The 18415-nt window shown below is 39.3% G+C and overlaps 4 protein-coding genes across 6 annotated transcripts; 2 read left to right on the forward strand and 2 right to left on the reverse strand.

Moving 5' to 3' along the window:
- The first annotated feature begins 462 nt into the window (after nt 1–462).
- Nucleotides 463–3870, forward strand: LOC121996632. Its single transcript, XM_042550654.1, has 2 exons — nt 463–930; nt 2864–3870. The coding sequence occupies exons 1-2, from the start codon at nt 532–534 to the stop codon at nt 3686–3688; spliced, it is 1224 nt and encodes a 407-aa protein (XP_042406588.1). The 5' UTR covers nt 463–531; the 3' UTR covers nt 3689–3870.
- Nucleotides 1165–14740, reverse strand: LOC121996630 (probable protein phosphatase 2C 3). 3 transcript variants are annotated; one of them, XM_042550652.1, is made up of 9 exons: nt 14333–14740; nt 12247–12418; nt 11997–12150; nt 11852–11915; nt 11637–11744; nt 11271–11396; nt 10898–11130; nt 9196–9403; nt 1165–1206 (listed from the first exon to the last, which is right to left on the reverse strand). In XM_042550652.1, exons 1-9 carry the CDS (start codon nt 14576–14578, stop codon nt 1180–1182), a joined length of 1338 nt encoding a protein of 445 aa, XP_042406586.1. In that variant the 5' UTR covers nt 14579–14740; the 3' UTR covers nt 1165–1179. The 3 variants fall into 3 exon arrangements, with proteins under 3 accessions (XP_042406586.1, XP_042406585.1, XP_042406587.1); XM_042550651.1 differs by having other exon boundaries at nt 1165–1245; XM_042550653.1 differs by lacking the exon at nt 1165–1206 and adding an exon at nt 8154–8322.
- LOC121996633 (protein HOTHEAD-like) lies at nt 5295–6178 on the forward strand. The gene is made up of 2 exons (XM_042550655.1): nt 5295–5879; nt 6009–6178. The coding sequence occupies exons 1-2, from the start codon at nt 5536–5538 to the stop codon at nt 6073–6075; spliced, it is 411 nt and encodes a 136-aa protein (XP_042406589.1). The 5' UTR covers nt 5295–5535; the 3' UTR covers nt 6076–6178.
- A 1803-nt stretch (nt 14741–16543) lies between the features above and the next one.
- Nucleotides 16544–17811, reverse strand: LOC121996634 (probable pyridoxal 5'-phosphate synthase subunit PDX1.1). Its single transcript, XM_042550656.1, has one exon. The coding sequence runs from the start codon at nt 17733–17735 to the stop codon at nt 16803–16805; it is 933 nt and encodes a 310-aa protein (XP_042406590.1). The 5' UTR covers nt 17736–17811; the 3' UTR covers nt 16544–16802.
- Nucleotides 17812–18415: the final 604 nt, after the last annotated feature.

Genomic DNA, 18415 nt, shown 5'->3' on the forward strand with positions numbered 1-18415 from the left:
TTTTTTATTTCACTCAATCCTTTCAATCTTCCTTTCTATTTATTTCATAAATATAATAATAAAAATAAAAGAAAGATAAGAAAATAATAAAAAGTAGATGTTCTTATAGTCGCTATAATTTTATAGCTATCGCAACAAAATTTTTAATTTTTTAGTATATTTATTTGAATACAAAATATATTTAAAAAATATTTTAGTTTACATAGTCAATATTAATGGACAATACAGAAATCATTTATTATAATAACTATAAAATCACAATTACTATAAATATTTACGATTTACAATGCGCTTCAGATTACAATGCTGGATAATTTTATCATTTTACAAAGAGGGACGGGTGACTTTCATAAGAAATAGAACTATCTGTGAAGATTTGGAATAAAAAAAAAAGGTGCCCAATTGTTTTTTACCATAATTAATGAGAGTTTTTTCGGAATAAAAATAATAACAATAATAAACCAGAGGCGGTGTCGTTGCCCCCTTTTTATTTCCCCTTTCGTGTCCCGGTAGGAATTAGGTTTCGACGCCATGGAGAACGATAGCTTCGACGCCCGAGTAAAGCGCCTCTTCGGCTCTCGTCTCTTCGATACCGTTCCCGAAAACTCCTTCCCGGCGTCTTCTTGGAACGTCGCTGCTGGCGATGTCGAGCGGCAACGCTGGATCCGGGAGAAAGCCCCCGGCACCGACCGCGAGGATGACCCCTGTGCCTCCGCATTTGATGAAGGAGGTTGCTTCGCGCAGAAATCCAAGAGGTCCAAAAGGGACCGCAAGAGGAAGTCGAAAGACGACCTGGATGGATTCGATGAGGAGGAGGAGGAGTTGGACACCGAAGGTAGTGGCGAGGAAGACGATGAAGCCAATGATGAAGACCAAGAGGCGCAGCATGTTAGGGCTTCTGTGGGGCTCGATCCAACCCTCGACCGTGAGGTTCGTCGTCTTTAACTTGCTTTGGTTCTTAATTCTGGTTTCCTATTTTCCATCTATTTGCTTCTGCTGATTAGTATGGCAATCGTTCTAACTGTACTATGATCAATCCTAAGCCAATATTTTTCTTGTTTTGTGCCAACTTTAGCCGATTTCACCGATTTCAACCTCTATCCTCAGATAAGAATTTAAATCGGCAAATTGTTCCCCTCAATTCCTTTCTTCATCCCTCAAATCATACCCATTGGATCCTTAAAGACTTGGTTGGTGAATGCCTTCCTGTAATAATTGCATTCCATGAATGTTGTTTGCTATAATCTGACTCAAAAAAAACGTTATTATTAAGCGGAACTTACGTGAAGTATAAAATTTGTCTCTAAAACAAAGATTTAAGCTACACATGAGATGTAATTAAACGTGATTAGATAGAGCTGATTGACCTTTGTTCAAAGTACATGAATGTGTCTCCCAACATCATTGCATCTATTGGAATAAAGTCAGCTTGAATAAGCGGGAAAACATTCTACCGACATCATTGTATATACCATCATCAACAAATCAATGACTTGGCTTTGAGTATCTCAGAGCTATATATTTCGAGAAACTAATTTAATTTTCTGACATTTAAAATAAGTTATGACTAAATCAACACTTTGGAAAGATATGAAAGTAATAGAGGCAGGAGACATGGTGCCGCTTTCTGAAACCTAAACCTCTAAGAAAAGGGTGAAAAAATAAAGATAGGAAACTAATTACTTCTTTTCTACTTTTGCCCTGTCAAATGAAAAAACCCTTATTTTCTTCTGTCCATAGTCTTTCATATGATATCTACTACCCAGTAGATTCTCCATTCTTTCAATTAAAAGCTCAAAGTCAGTATCGATGGCAAATCAATTGCTAGTTAGTTTTTTTTTTTTTTGCATGGACTAATTTGTTAGCAGTGTGATTGGTCATTCTCGAGTAGAACTAAATGAGTTTCTCATAGGTTTATCATTTAACATCTGTATCACAGGCATTTATGTAATTCCAAAGTTAGCAAGTGTCTAAAGTATGATCTCCTGCATTATGTAATTAGATGTGCATTAAAATAACACTGAATAGGATGAGTTGAAGATGCTCTTGGTTCTTCATGGTTTCAGATACAGAGGAATACAAATAAGATCAATACGAGTATATTTTACTTCATTTTGGCTTATCCACGTTGTTGGGCTAAATTTAAAAGCAGTTGATGAACATAGCAACAACACACTGGTAGAAATGCCCGTCAAATAATTGGCAAAGCAGTAAATGTCACCTTGTGTCATCATATGTCAATACAACAAGTCAAGAATCTTAATTATTTAGAGCAGATGAATGAATGTTATCCCTGCATTAAATTGAATTCTGGTAATGTTATGACTAATAGTATCTGGTTATTTGAAATCTTTTTTGATTATGCTAAATAAGTTTTCTTAGGTCTTTTTGTACCCCTCGTGTATTCTACTTTTATATGATCCACTTATTCCAATTGTAGAATTGTTATTCAACTTTGAACACATTGCCCCATTTTGACTTTTTCCTATCATTTTATCTTATATAGATACACCTAATTGATCCTGGATAGTTATTTTTATCTGTATAGTAACCTAAACATGTGTTTTAGCATCTTACTTTAACTCTTTTCTATATGTTGATTTTTAAGTGTCATGCACTTCTGGATGCATAAAATATTAACCATAATATATGTTGCTACTATGAGTTTTTTTGCTCAATCTTGTCTAATTTCTTTTTCCTCCAATCAACAAAATTAGTCGAGTTAATATCCTTGCACCTTGCGTAATAAAATTAGTCGAGTTAATATCCTTGCACCTTGCATAATAACATTGATATTCTTGAACAGAGATGATTTTGCTTTCATATAGTTGTTTGTAACCTTTAATAATATATTTATTTGCAGGAGGAGGAGGATGAATATGATATGGCAGCCATGAATCGGAAAGTTACCATGGAGCGCATATACATGAAAGATGTCAATGACTACGGCCCTTTTTTGAACTTCCACGCGGCAATCCCTGATTCCCTTGATGATTTGTCCGAAGAGGTCCATGATTTTAGTAGAGATCCCCGTGCTGACCATTTTGCAGCCAGTGTAAGGCTCAGCGAAGATGTCAAGGCAGTGGGAAATAACCAAATTGCTGAAGATGGCATCAAATTGAAGTCTATTCTGAAAAGGAAAGCAAATCATATTGATTCCAACCCAAAAAAACGTGTTCATTTTAGTCCAGGATGCAACGACAGCAATTTTAAGGCTAATGAAGAACAAGTGTCTCTTGTAGCCCCTCAGGCCACGGAGGCAATGGTTGATGGAGAAAACAATTTACAAATTCCTGAAGACCACCCTAAAATCCCCGATTACTTGAGGAACCCCACTAAGTATACTTGCTACAGCCTGGAGTCATCAATTGATGTGGATGATGGAACTAACAAGAAGGCATTTGAAGATTTAAGAAATTTGATGAAGCATTCAAACCCTGCTGAGACGGTGGCACTTGAGAGTTCTGCTGCACTTCCAATGTCCATCACTTTCACACCTCAGAAGAAATCACAAGGTAATATGTTGATCGACAGCAGCTGCCAAACCCATTCCCTTGGAATATCAATAGACACATCTGAAAATGATACATGTGGAATGGATGAAGATGATACTCGTGTAGGAGAAGCTAGCACTCGTGGAAGAAAAGCTCCGCGAAATTATCGATCAAAGTCATCCGATGATTCATAACTTCCTTTTTTTTAATGTTGTAATGTTTTGTGGTCATGAAGCCTCGCTGTGGAACAATTTTTATTCAGGGTGTGATTTTGCTACATGTAGTGTCTAGATGCACCATATAAGTCTTTCTAGCTATCAGGCTCAAGTAAAGTTTATTGGGTTAATAGTTGCTTGAAGACATTTACTTTGCATCACCGGAAGACTTTTCCCTAAAAAAAAACCTTCCTAATAAAGCACGAAGGGAGAATCTGAGGTCTTGAACCTGTGAGAGGGTGATTTTGTCTCTGTATTTTTTTCCCCCAAATTGTTAGAGGCATATCTCTCTATAGTCGTAGTTGAAAGTTGGAACTATATTGCATCTTTGTTATAGTTCTTCTCGCCTCATTCAGCGGCATCTGATCAGCCAAGGCATGTAGTCTTCTACCCCGTGCAGCATTACTGGCAGAGAAGATCCTTCTGGGGTGGCACTAATGGTGGCACATGTCACAGCCAACCCAACTACAAAGTATTCGATGCGTTGTCAAACTTAGAACACACAAGATGATGGAACGTGACCGACGATGGATGGTAATAGATGAATGCTTTAGGCAGATTTTATTGCTCAGTTTACTTCAGAGAATGGATAATAAAGGGAGGGATCATAAAGATATGCTGTGGGATTGCAAGCTAGCGGTCTATGTGCTCGTGAGCCAGTCGCGAGCTCGCAATCGGGCGGCCACTGCGAGGCCACGAGCATGCTTCAAGCTCATCGGTTCGTTGGGCTCGTTGCCTGGATAGTAGTGTAGCTGAAATTTTACATGATGTGGATCGAACTCGTACCAATTCATGTGAATCAGACCAATTCTATCTATGTGGATCGAACTCCAAACATTTTGACCCTCTTCTAGTGAATTTTCCTTGGAATCAAAATCTGCCTTGGATTTGATAATCTAACAAATTCTCACCTTTTGTTTTTCCTTTTTTAATCCAGTCTTGGCTCAACTAATTCGGATATGGGCGACCTTCTTTTGGATCGTCCACCGAGTAAATCCGGATGCACAAGCAAGTTCATGTCCAACCGTCAATTTCCCAAATCTCCAGTAGGTAACGAACCGTGGATTCTGTAACCTCACACCGTTAAGAGGAGGGAGTAAATCAAGAAATTAAAATTAACCATAGAAAGTAATTTTTTGATCTTTACCAAAATTCGACCCCTACTCAATTCTATAAATCTACCATGTTATAATCAACTCAGTTATACCTCGAGGGTCATGATACCCTTAACAGTGATGGCAAAAATGAAATCCGTCACCCTAATGATCTCATACAATCCTATGACTATATGTGAAGAGGTAAATTTAATTGATGGTTGAGGCTTTGTCAAAAATCCCAAGAGGATGAATAAATCCATCATAATGATCTATCCAGTCCGCAGCAAACGGCTCGTGGTAAAAACAACACCAAATCCGTTGATGGCTGAGGTTTTGCCAAAAAGCCCAATGAGGGTTCATAGATCTACCATAAGGATATATCTAGTCCGCAGTAAACGGCTCGCGACCAGCCGATGGTCGACCATGGCATTGCCGACAACCCGATGAACATCTTCGCCGTGCCTTCGCCGGAGCCACTATCACTTCGGTTCAAGTCGTCGGAATCGGGCCGGGCTACTACATGGAGTCCTTGACGGGCTTCAACTTAGTCGCAGCGCTTTTGGGAGGCGCCAACTCCCCAACCGTCCCTTACTTCTTCCAAGGTGGCGTAGTAGGTGAAAAATTGGCAAGGCCTCTCTCCCGAGGATATCTTCGTCTCAAGAATCTCGACCCAGAGGGCAATCCATCAGTAACCTACAACTACTTCACGGAGCCTGAGGATCTTAGAACATGCGTGGAGGCATTGCAGTGCAGGCGGTCATGAGAGTGATCGATACGCAAGCGCTGTCCGAATTCAGATATCCGAATCAAACGGTGGAGTACTTGCAGGCTCTCACTGCAAACTTAATCGTCAATAACAGAGCAAGAAGTCCTCTGGATGCCACTTCGCTGGATCAATTCTGCAAGGACCTCGTGCTCACCTTTTGGCATTTCCATGGCGGGTGTGAAGTAGGGAAGGTGGTCGACAATGAATACAGAGTGATCGGCGTGGCTGGGCTCAGGGTGATTGATGGTTCCACTTTCAGTTTCTCCCCGGGAACTAACCCTCAAGCAACTCTCATGATGTTGGGCAGGTAATAATAAACAACGGAATTTCAGTGAATAAAATTATACTATAGCCTGCGTCTAATTTTAATTATTATAAAAGCATTACTAATCACTAATGAACGCGATGCCGCTGATTTTTGTGATGATACCTGTAGGTACATGGGGATTCTGATAGGAAATGATGGTGTTGAACCAAGCTTAAGTGGCAGCTCTTTTTACTGATATTTCTAAGTATCATTAAATAAATGTAATATTACAGTAAAAGTAATTATACTCCTCCTAAATATCGTCTGATATAAAAGAAGATAAATAAATCTGTCATCTTTTAATCAACCGAACTATAATTATGTACTTTAATTTCTCAATCAAACAATAAATTAAATGGTTGTATATGATAAAGACATAACAAATCCATTGATAGTTGACCACTTGCTAAAAGTGGGACGACATTCTATGAAGTGATGCTCTCTGTTTATTGTTCGTGTTTTGAAGCCACTGCTCGTGCAAATGTTCTTGTCCATGTTTTCCCATGGCTGAACAGCAACTACTCCTCACTTTGGTTATGCTTGCTCTCATTGTTTGATTGTCATTTTAATTGCATGTCATGGTGTTGTATGAGTAAGTGATTGGAGGCTAGTTTGACTTTGTTTTATGGTCATGGTGTTATGTGGCATGCTATGTGTGATTGGTTGTTGGTTTGACTTTGTTTGTGATGGTGTGAGTTGCTTTGAGTGCATTACCATGTGAGTGAATTGAGTGATGATCAAGGGGTTTACCTCGATTGTAGATGATACACTCCTAGCTATGATGTATGTGTTTGATATTCGGTTTGAGAGTCTTTTCCTCTCAAACATGTTTTTATACATATGTACATATTTTCGTGAAGGGGTAAATCATAAAGCAATAGTTAGTCCGCGCGAGAAATTTTTTTTTTTTTTTTGCCATGATACCCTTAATAGAAAAAATAATAATAATTTCAGTTAGTCTCATTGACTATCCCAGAGGTGACCGATTCGATCCCACGAAAGTTTTCCACTGGCCACTAGAATAAATCGGAAAGCGCATGTGGCGATCAGTTTAGAAACTCAGCATCCTTTGGTTGCATTCTCCATTTGGAGAAAAAATTCCTGCATGATACCCTTACCAGAAAAATAATAATAATAATCCTAATTAACCTCATTGACTATCCCTGGGGTGACCGGTCCGACTCCATGAAAGTTTTCCACCGACCACCAAGGTAAATCAGGAAACGCACGCAGCGACCAGCTTAAAAGCCCAGCATCCTTTGGTTACACCCCTCATTTGGAGGAAAAATTTCTACAAATACGTCATAACTGGGAATCGAACCGCGAGTACCTAGGTGACAACTTGGATGTCCTACCGTGACACCATAGCCCTAGAGACTAAAATGATAATTTCAATTAGCCTGATTGACTATTTCCAAGGATGACTGGTCTGATCTCATAAAAAATTTTCATTGGCCACTAAGATAAATCGAAAAATAAAATTGTATAGGATAAAATTTTTTAAGTGACTGACTTTACCACCAAGCGGCCCCATACTTTAGAAAATCTCCTAAGAGATTTTTGTTTGGAAGAGGCACAGCACCATTGTGCTGCTAAGAGTACTCGAACAATACGATATCTCAAACAGTAAATATTTATAAAATTAAGAAGACTAGAGTACTCGAACAACACGGTACCTCAAACAGTAAATATCTATACTATTAAGAAGGCTCGAACTCAGTACCTCTCAGACAACAGATGTCGCTTGCCACTAAGACAAAGGCACATCAACCATGATACCCTTAACAGGGACAATATCATATCATGGCGGTCTAAATTTTAATGTTATCGACCTCCACTAAGTCAATTTCAAAGCTAAGATGTGTTATCTGTCTCATTTGTCAGACTCCACTTGTCACACACATGGAAATGAGAAGCATAGAGATCCCGGAAAAATTCCTCCCTATGTAGCAAAAGCCAGGCTAGTGCCATTTAATTTGCAGTGTACCTTCTCCATCGTCAAAAGGTGCCCCCAACACATGAAATGGACTCTCCCATTTCCATGTTAATTAGCTGCAGAATATTCCCTCCCAAACATCAATAGGCTTTCTTCTTTCTTTTTTTTTATAATAAAGTATTCAACTCTTCGACTCAAGTAATCTAGAAGTGCTAAAAAAAAAAAAAGCGGTGCTTTATCTCTTCTTGTTGTTCTTAAGAAAGGAGCAAAAGCAGTGCTGCAATGTGAAGCACATTTGCTGAATTTGTAATAATATTAGCGCTAGTGACGCAATGTTACAAACACAAAGCAGTACATGCAAGTGGAAGCATCATGTTCCTACATTATACTACTACTACTACTCCGAATTAAGGAGCAAAAGAAAAGGATGGACAGAGAGAAAGAAAAGGGGTCGACCTACGCAGAGATCTCGGACCATGCACCTCAATTCCCCCGCATTGCATTACGCTGCAGCAGCGAGATAAGTCTTAGTCAGAGACGGAGCAGAACAAGGAGAGCCGACCTGAACGGCAACTCTGCTGCACGGAGCTCTCGCTCCCCTGCACCATTAACGCTCGAGGCAAACACCATTTGGCAATCCCCAGGACCGCCGCCGACGCCATGGGGGAAGCCCGACTGCAACATGTTGATGGAGGCCAAGAGAAGTAGAAGAAGAGGGAGAAGAAGAAGAAACAAAAAGGGAGACTAAAGGCAATGATAGTAGAAAAGGAAACGAGGAAATCAAAGATGAAAAAGGGAGGACGGACATGGTGGACTGCAAAGGGAGCATGGTGGTGTGGGAAATTCAAGGCGCACTTGCACGGACTTCAAAGGACGTTTGCGTTGGGGGTGAAAGATTTCGCACGTACGTGAACAGGAAACGAGAGGAATGGAGGTGTTAGAGAAATGGGCCAAATGGCAAAGGAGGGGCACTCGAGACTTGACTGGGATTAATAATGAAGGATCGCCATCATGTGCCTGGATTTTAATCAGTTTGCCTGAATTATTTTGTAGTGCCCAGTGCTATGTTTACTCAGGAGAAATCAAGGGAAGGAAAGTGGAATGAGGGAAGCGAGAGAGAGAGTTGATACCATAACAATACAAGTACAGCAATATTGATTTCAATACTTATTAACTTGCAACCGGCAACAAGCAAACAAAGGGGGTAAAGGAAAAGAAACGCCCAACTTCATACCATAAAACAACCCACCACCTTATAGGTACATGCATTGATGCGGCAAGAACTAAAAATGAATGATGAAGCCAGCCAGTAAAAATGAATACACAAGAACTAAAAAGAAAAAAGAAAAAATCTAGAGGGGAGGGGGGAGGCTACAGCACCTTAACTCCACTCGGGCGTTTGCCTTCCATAGCATCCTTTTTGATGCGGCAATCGGCACAGAGGAAGGGACCTTCCCATGGCTTTGAGCTGGTGGAGAAGATGGAGCCAGCGTGAACAGATACCCCTTCGCTGGGGGCAAGGTGCGTCTGGCATATAGCGCATGTAAAAATATTCCATGTTTTTTCTGCGGATGAGTCGCTTCCTAGCCTGCAAAACAAGTGGAAATCAATATTTGCATGGATTTGAGTTCCCACGGAAATTGCATCCTCGTATGATCATCAGACTATCAAGGTTTTTCAGAAATAGAATTTGATGGTCAGTTTTTTTTTTAATAATTAACCATCTTCATTTTGCCAGTTGAACCGTCCATTTATCTAACTGGTCTGGAACTAAGAGTTTTATGCTCTCTCTCACTTCTTCTCTCTTTAACATTACCTATAAAGACCCAACATAGTTAAAGATGACGAAATAGCTTAGCTCTAAAACCATGTTAGAGCCTAGGATGAAGCGCAATCTAACCAAAAATGCTGACACTTTGGGTGAAGGACCTCTTTTAACTACATTTTAGAAGCTCTCATCTTAAGATGTGAGACCATGAAGTGGAGTTTTTGTCATTTCTCACTTTCACTCTCTATAACAAAATGGAACACTTCCATATAATGCCATGAATTGAACAGTCTGCTTGTATTGGCACTATTCATTTTGTTTAATGGGTCCATAGACCTCCATTTCGATTAACAAGTTTTCATATATTGCAAAATAGTCAAGTTTGTAAGACCTTCAGAACCAAATTCATGTCCATCCATATATTAGTATGAATTTTTTACGTATGCAGTTTTTTTTGTCAAGAGATGGACCCATCTGGGTCACTTATATTTAAAAAAAATGATCAAGAAACGTAAGGGATTAGAGTGCCTATGAGAGACGCACTACAGAGAATTGAACCCAAGCCAATTGGCAGATCCATATAAAAAAACTAGTTTAGACTCCTTCTAAGTGCCTCCTTTGCCAACCAGTTGGCAACTACATCTAGCGGTATGTGTAAATCTATGCAATAAAAATGCATATATAAATTATTGATGGCTTTAACAGGAAAAAAAGCAAGCGACCAGGATAAGTTAAAGCCGAGCGACTCCAAATACTATTTTAATGCTGCTAATTTCCACTTCTAGGATGACAGCGACCAGGACAAAATGCAAGAACACCTACATAAAGACCATTCTAGTCATGAATTACACCATCAAGACCCGTTTTCCCTAAGCACAGATTAACAACAGCATCTGAGTTTAGAGCCCTCTAAATAGTCAGTTGGTGATCTAATGTTTTAGCCAGGCATTCGGACAACCCAAATAAAATTTGTGTTGGACACAGAGGCCATCTGCTACCTGCCAAACACATAAGTACAGGATAGGATACTACAACTTGATCTCCTTTAATTTACATATGCAGTTTGATCAACTAATTACCACAACCATTGACTAGATACTAAATTCTTAGAATCTTGAAGCCAGAAATGATAACATGAGTATAGGACATGATAAATATATCGCATGCTAACTATGCTCTTTTGCTTACATGTGTACTATAAGTGTTGATGGTTTGGTTCTGGCGTCGGAATAGAATAAGAATAAAAATGCACTACGTAAGTATGAAAACTCTGACAAATACCAAAAACTTGAAATTATCTTCCAGAAAGCTTACCTTTCAGAAAGCATTGCAGAACCCTCTTCGAATATTTCTTCAACTATACCAACAGCAGATAGCTTCTTTGCTAGCTTATTAGTAGAATCCTTTGAACTTTTTCTGAAGATGAAAGATTTGAATTTGTTAACCTTTTTTGGTGTAGATTGAGGTGGTTCCGAATGATCAGGTTGAGCAATATCAACAACAATGCAAGTTGTATCATCTTTCAAACCCCTTGTCCTAAGTGCTTCCTGCTTGGTGATCAGCCAAGATTCAAAATTAGCTAGTTGTTTTAGATCACAATTGAATGATTGCTTACACAAACAAAAAATTTAAGGAAGCATGATGATGTAATAAATCTCTGAGACAAAATTGGGAAAATCTTAATCACCTTAACAACTAGTCTAGCAGCGAGCTCTGCAGGCAAACCTCGGCAAGAGTTTGCAGCCATTTCAGAAGTCAAGGCATCCCAGATACCGTCTGAAGCAATTATAAGTCTTCCTCCAGTATTTGACAGCTGGTATAAAAATAAAGATCTTAGGACAAGTAAGATATTCAAAAAGCTAAAGTTTGAAATCCAATTCAACAAAAAAAAAAACTAAAAAAAAAAAGAAAAAGCAGAATGAATCAACGAGAATGTAAGGTTACTCAATCCAGCTTGATCCTCTATTCGAGAATTTATATAAGCATTGATATCTTTAGAGCATGTATAGCATACTCCTTATGAACAAGAAAAAATGTCGATGGGGATAAATACCTTGACTTGCTTGACATAAGGAACAGGAACAATAAATTCTCCAACATCCATATCTCCTATAGATCTGGATAGGCACAATCCTCCCGGCCAACAGCGAAGGGGACCAATCTGAATAGAAGATATAAAATCTCAGAGAATTATTATGAAGCACTAAAGTAATTATGGTCTCATAGACAATCCAAAAGACTTTTCATCAAAATCAAATTAAAACACACCTGAGCACCACCAACAATACTGAGCCTCCCTACTTCACCTCCACTAGCAGTAACACGTTCCCGCCTGTCCAAAGCCGATTAATTGAATTCGTGAGATATAGGAAGAGCTAACTAATTGCTGTTTACATACAGCAGCAATACCCACTCTTCAACATTTTCTTCAAGCCTGTGATCAACAGTTAGTGAAGAAACTACCCCTCCCTGTGCATCTAAGATACATCGAGAGTCTCCAACTGAAGCAACAGTAATTGTCCATCCATCAATTATTACAAATGTGACAGTGGTTCCAGATGTTTGTCCTGGTAAATAACATGGAACAGGTAAAATCAAAATTAATATTTAGTCAGGCCATTAAGAAGAGAAAGGTCATCGGGAAGAGGGAAGTAAAAGTATGCCTTTTCTCTGGAACTCTTTATCAGTCTTGACAAATCCAGCCACCAAAGCACGAGGTAAAGCTTGAAGCCATTCTTCCCGCCCAAGTCCACGGGGAATTGCACTCATAACATGATTCAACAAATTATCTCTAGTATATATTGCTGCAGCATTACCATTATGCCCATCAAGGACCTTAAAGAAAATGAAACATAAATCAGTTCACTCAAATGCACAATGCGACAAACCATCATGACACATCACCTTATAAGCTAGCATTACAAGAAGCTCTATAGTAGATACTTTTAAGCATATGGGATAAAGATTCTTGTTGAAATGCTTGTTTCAAAATAATAAATCAGCAAAGATAGCAAACAGTCAGTGACCTTCTCCACCCTCATTGAATGAGCAATGGACTGATTCACTACACAGAAAAATGTGGCTTCACAAGTCAACAAACCCACAAGTATAGATATTATATAATCCATCAGATAGATTCAAAGCAAATTGGAAGCATAACACTCTCCTAAAACTAGGGGGAAAATGAAATATCCTTGGTCAGATAGATCAATAACCTTCATATTAGGATCAAAATCGCTGTTCAACTTCATGATATTATTCACCGTTCAAATCAACATTTAGAGAAATTTCAATAAGATTATTAAAATGTCAAGACTGATCGGAACCTTACCATGTTAGCCAAATGCATTCACATTCTACATGATCAATCAACTTATATCCTCAAGGTAATACAAGAACTCCTTCCCCACGACATGGCTTTTGGTTTTTTTGTTTTGTTTTGTTTTGTTTTATGCACAAGATGCCTTTTGGTGTTAAATTAGATTTCTTCATCAATTCTTCCTTCTATAAATGAATGTTTGAACATTTTGGGAAACTTGGTTAAGTTTTAGCTTTGACCTTCCATTTGCTTCTAGGCTCCATTTGCTTTTCTCAAAAATACCTTTCTATGAGGAAATCCAAGTAGATTTCACCCTTATATTAAGTAAACATACACTGATGAGGATTTCTTGCACTTAATTGTGCATACACTAATGACTTGACTCAGTCAATGTATAAAAAGATGGTGATGAATGGACCAAACATCAACTAATATGAGGACAAACCTTGGCCCATCCCGCTTATGATTTTTTATATTTATTTAAATATTATGTTTCAATATTTCATTATTTTACTGTATATATTAACAAATATTTATGATCGTTAGGCCAAGTCAGAATCAAATATCCAAAGGTCAAATAGTCCAAGCTTCCGACTTGAAAACATAGATGGTGAATGAAACCTCGTGGCTCTTGAAATGAAGAGAAATTCATTACCCCATTAATCCTAGACTTGGAAACAGAAACCGAAGAAAAGCTTAACTGATGCAGGGGGCGAAAATAGGCATTTGTAACTAACATATAAAAGCCAGTAAGAATAAGATTAACAGTGAGACCATGTGTTTTCTCATTTTCAAGAATCTGAAAAGAAATGACCTAAACAATCTGAAAATAATGGGAAAAAAAAAACAAATTAGGTGGATTCCAAAGGCAGAATCCCGATGCCTATCTTATTTACTAAGATTTTTTATTTTTTTTACACTTATCATTAATGTAGCAACTTGAAAATATTATTATTATTTTACAATTGGCATGGATTTGAGCACTTCTCGAAGCTCTAAAACCTACTAGGTACAATTGTACATACCGAATAATTAAGTCAGAAAATCTAAATCCTATAGGATTTCTCTCGTCCAACCCTCTGTTTTAACTTGCCTCCTAACTATTGAAGATAATCTACCATTTTGGTTGATGAATAGAGCACATCTATATCCTTCATTCCTTAAAAAATTGAGACACAGATCTATACTTGACTTGCGTATTCTCAATAAGTCAAGAAGTAGTTTAACCAAACACCCAATAGATAAGAGTTTTCTACAGCTATTTATCAGGTAGAAGCCCCGCATGGAACTACATTATAATGATACTATGAGCAGCGCCTGAATGAAAATGGAGCAAATTTCCCACCTCGAGAGGAAAACTACTAACTTACTTCTTCAATCATGTGATTCAACAAGTAAACCCCCTAAAAAAATAGAAAACAGGTGCCTACCGCGAAAACGGAGAAGCAGGAGGAAGTGTCGCCGGCGACGCGCTGGCAATCGGTCCGGATGAGGAAGTAGTCCTCCCCTTTCTTGGACTGCGCAGCGCAGCCGTACCGCACCCGCGGCCTCTCCATCTTACCCATCCTCGCTTCCTCCCCGATCAGCAGCGCCAGCGGCACCATGCTGCTACTTTTCGCGTGGCGCCGCCGCGCTTCTCCACCGCCGTCCTCCTCCAATCTCACGCGCGCTGCCATCTCCGCCGCCCTAGGAATTCATCAAACAGCGTAGATCTGGCGACAGCGGACGAAGGGGGATGAAGGGAAGAAGCAGAAATAGGCGAATGATGAAATAATCAGGACCAAGACCACCAGTCCACCCCACGACGCGCAAACGCCGACTCCCTTCTCTAAACAAATCGAGGATTATAGCTATTGCGGGACAAAATACAAAAGAGGGTACCTTAATTTTTAAAAATTATCAAAGGTTATTTTATTTTATTTATTTATTTTTTTATAATATCTAACTTCTACTTCCGATTAATTATGAAAATGATCAATTTAATTCTACTAAAATTTTATACCATCCATGACGATAAATCGAATGGATCTTAACGGACGACCTAGTCAATGAGATTAGAACCCTATTTACTTAGGGAGTACTTTACATCATAACCCAGTGATCGATATCGTGCACCACTTTGTATTATAAACTTTACACTGATATAGAGACAGTAATTTACTAATGGTATGATTAAATCTTAGCTAGCAAGATTATAATAAGTAGTACGTTTTAAGATATTATTATCTTAAACTTGTTTAAATTCAATTCCATTGAAATTGCACCACTCATGACATCAAGGCAAATAATTTGGCACAAATCCACTATCACCGATGTTGGATTAGCTAGGTATGTTCATGGAGAGTTGTGGAACAGTGGATCACCGACTCCTCTCTCCAACCTTGTGAATGCCCAATAGAAAATTGAATTATCTCTTGATTTGGGGATTAATTATATTAATGGAGAATGGTACTTATCAACTCTCTACAACCTGTGTCGACTAACATGAAGAATTGGCCCCAGTGATAATGATCTCATTGCCCAACAGCTGGATCGAATATAAGGCAATTGCTAGGAAATTGCTAGACCTTGTCTTACTAAACTTCCATTTACAATTGTATGCCTTGAGAAGACAAGTTCTAAAAATTGGGTGGTGGAAAGCTTTGTAAAGAAGTTGGTGAGAGATACCTAATGAGTTGGTGAAGCCGGTCAATAGAAATCCTCGTAGCTTCAGAGAAGCACACTGTTGAATCACTACCCATATCATGCCTGTAAATTTCTTGGTAGCTTATAATGACAATAACAGAATGAAAATGCAAGAGGAGAAGCAATGAAGAGAACAAACAAGTAGAGGGGGGCAAATGAAGAACTTGGCAAGGAATTCTAAGACTTGAATTGTTATTTCAATAAAATACACACACAAAAAAAAGACTACTGCACTTGCACTCTAAGGCATAGAATTTCAACTCACATCAGACAATCAAATAATTGAAATCAATGGGCTACTTTGGTACTTACAAACAAACTTCCCGTGTGACAATGAAATCAATGGTGTTCTTCAGTTCATAGAGCCAACCAACCGGTGTTATCAATAGTTAAATCCTTAGCCTGAAGAGAGGTTTGTTTTTCCTGATATCAATATGAGTTCAGGACTGTCGATTCTGAAACAAAATTGAGTTGCAAGTGTATCCAAAGTCTACAAAGAAACACTAGAATATGAACTCAAACATGGTTAGTTCATACAGCAACTGGCGTGCCAACTGCATCAGTAAATGTATAACAATATCACTCAGATAGACAGCAAAGATGATACCAAATTTCAAACTACTAAATTGCTACTTGAAAACTGCTTCATTAAAGGCAAAGGGCACAAAAAGTTCACCACATCCACATGTCTGTTTGATTGACACAACTAAGCAACAAAATCAGTCACTAAATCATTTCGCATATTGAAACAATAAAGAATACTTCAAACTTCCATTAACATAGTGATTGTAACATATCTATCATCGAGATTGAGCAGGATAAGGAACCTTCAAGCACAGGATAATGAAAAACAAGCGCATTACAGGTGCAGCCATTCAGGTACAAACCAATGTCTTTTACAGCATAATAGAGAGAGTAATGAGAATCAAAATCTTCATCCAAGCGAACAAATAATGTAAAATGAAACTGCCTTGCATCCATTAGAACAGTAGAAGCAAAGAAACACTTCTATAGCTCCTATGATCATAATCAGCATTATTAATCCATTAAACACTAGTTAAAAATAAAGCGGAGAGTTTTGCCATACAGGCGTAGATTTTGTCTTGAGCACAAAGTTATCTGTAACGGAGAGAAATCGCTAGAGGATAAGTCTTACTGCGGACTAAGTGCAACTACGAAATCATAGTAAGCAGCAATTTTTGAAGCCTGTCTTTTTTACTCTGAGCGGCTAGCAAACCTCTCGACCTTGGGGTCACTGAGATTGATCCCAACCATGGCCTCCCCAAGGCCGCAGCTCACTTCAGCGAGGATCTCTGGATCGCTGTAATGGGTGACCGCTTGCACGATCGCCCTAGCCCTTTGTGCCGGATCACCGCTCTTAAAGATGCCAGATCCAACGAAGACGCCATCACAGCCGAGCTGCATCATGAGGGCAGCATCAGCAGGGGTGGCCACTCCGCCTGCAGCGAAGTGGACGACGGGGAGCCTACCGAGCTGCTTGGTCTGCATGACGAGGTCGTAAGGGGCAGCGATGCGCTTGGCGAAGGCGAAAACCTCATCATCGTCCATGTTGCGCAGGGCGCGGATGTCGCCCATGACGGAACGGACATGGCGGACGGCCTCGATGATATTACCGGTGCCCGCTTCGCCCTTGGTGCGGATCATGGCGGCGCCCTCGCGGATGCGGCGCAGGGCCTCCCCGAGGTCGCGGCAGCCGCATACGAAGGGCACGCGGAAATTGTGCTTGTTGATGTGGTTCTGGTCGTCGGCAAGGGTGAGGACCTCGCTCTCGTCCACGTAGTCGACGCCGATGGCCTCCAGGATCTGCGCCTCCACGAAGTGGCCGATGCGTGCCTTGGCCATAACGGGGATGGTGACGGCGCGCTTGATCTCCTTGACGAGGCCCGGATCCGACATGCGCGCGACGCCGCCTTGGGCGCGGATGTCGGCGGGGACGCGCTCCAGCGCCATGACGGCGCAGGCGCCAGCCTCCTCGGCGAGGCGGGCCTGCTCGGGGGTGACGACGTCCATGATGACGCCGCCGCGCAGCATCTGGGCGAGCCCCACTTTGACGGAGAAGGTCGAGGATTTCTTCGGCTCCAGGGCGGCGCCGCTGCCGTAGACCGTGACTACGCCGGCGTCCGACATGTTCGTCGAAATGCCCGAGTGAGGCTTCGAAAGACGAATCACAGTTTGGAGTGGAGGAAACCAAAAATAAGCCCTAAAATTATATAGCCAGGCGTCGAAGCTTCTCGCGTCGTCGAGGGTTCCTATGGCATGGTCTGGTCGGTCATAATTTGACCGCTGGGTCTTTTTCATTTTTTCCATTCCTAATTTCTATATTACAATTATTCAATCTCCTTTGCTATATTTTCGACAAAAATTAATCACATAAGTATAATATTTGATCAATTGTATGAATAAAATAAGTTCATATTATAATAATTATGAAATTATAATTATTATAATAGTATAATAATTATTATTTTATAATTATTATTATAATTATAACAGTTATAATTTCATAATTATTATAATAAAAATATTACAGAATAATATAAATTAGTATTGTAACAGTAGAGCTATTATAACTATATTATTATAAATTAAAAAATGCCACATGTTAAAAGACTACCTCTGCATTAATTTTCATCCATATTAAAATTAGAACAGTTTAGTTATTTTAATTAAACCATTTATTAAAATTACTCTAATATTAATTGCAATTATTTCAACTTAATTTAACTTATTAAAATTTATAATATTGTACCAACTTTGACCAAATTTATAAAATTTAAGATTACATTTTATTGATTTTTTTTTAATAT

This window comes from Zingiber officinale, chromosome 6A (genome assembly GCF_018446385.1).
Source record: "Zingiber officinale cultivar Zhangliang chromosome 6A, Zo_v1.1, whole genome shotgun sequence".
NCBI classification, from domain to species: domain Eukaryota; kingdom Viridiplantae; phylum Streptophyta; class Magnoliopsida; order Zingiberales; family Zingiberaceae; genus Zingiber; species Zingiber officinale.

Excerpts from the sequence above, each read along its gene's own strand:
- LOC121996630 (XM_042550651.1), bottom strand. The coding sequence starts at position 14,578 with ATGGCAGCGCGCGTGAGATTGGAGGAGGACGGCGGTGGAGAAGCGCGG. Across the intron at positions 11,745-11,851 it reads GTATTGTTGGTGGTGCTCAG|ATTGGTCCCCTTCGCTGTTG; the intron begins GTGTGTTTTAAT and ends TCTTCTATTCAG. Across the intron at positions 9,404-10,897 it reads TCTGCAATGCTTTCTGAAAG|GCTAGGAAGCGACTCATCCG; the intron begins GTAAGCTTTCTG and ends CTTGTTTTGCAG.
- LOC121996633 (XM_042550655.1), top strand. The coding sequence starts at position 5,536 with ATGCGTGGAGGCATTGCAGTGCAGGCGGTCATGAGAGTGATCGATACG. Across the intron at positions 5,880-6,008 it reads ACTCTCATGATGTTGGGCAG|GTACATGGGGATTCTGATAG; the intron begins GTAATAATAAAC and ends TGATACCTGTAG.
- LOC121996632 (XM_042550654.1), top strand. The coding sequence starts at position 532 with ATGGAGAACGATAGCTTCGACGCCCGAGTAAAGCGCCTCTTCGGCTCT. Across the intron at positions 931-2,863 it reads ATCCAACCCTCGACCGTGAG|GAGGAGGAGGATGAATATGA; the intron begins GTTCGTCGTCTT and ends ATTTATTTGCAG.
- LOC121996634 (XM_042550656.1), bottom strand. The coding sequence starts at position 17,735 with ATGTCGGACGCCGGCGTAGTCACGGTCTACGGCAGCGGCGCCGCCCTG.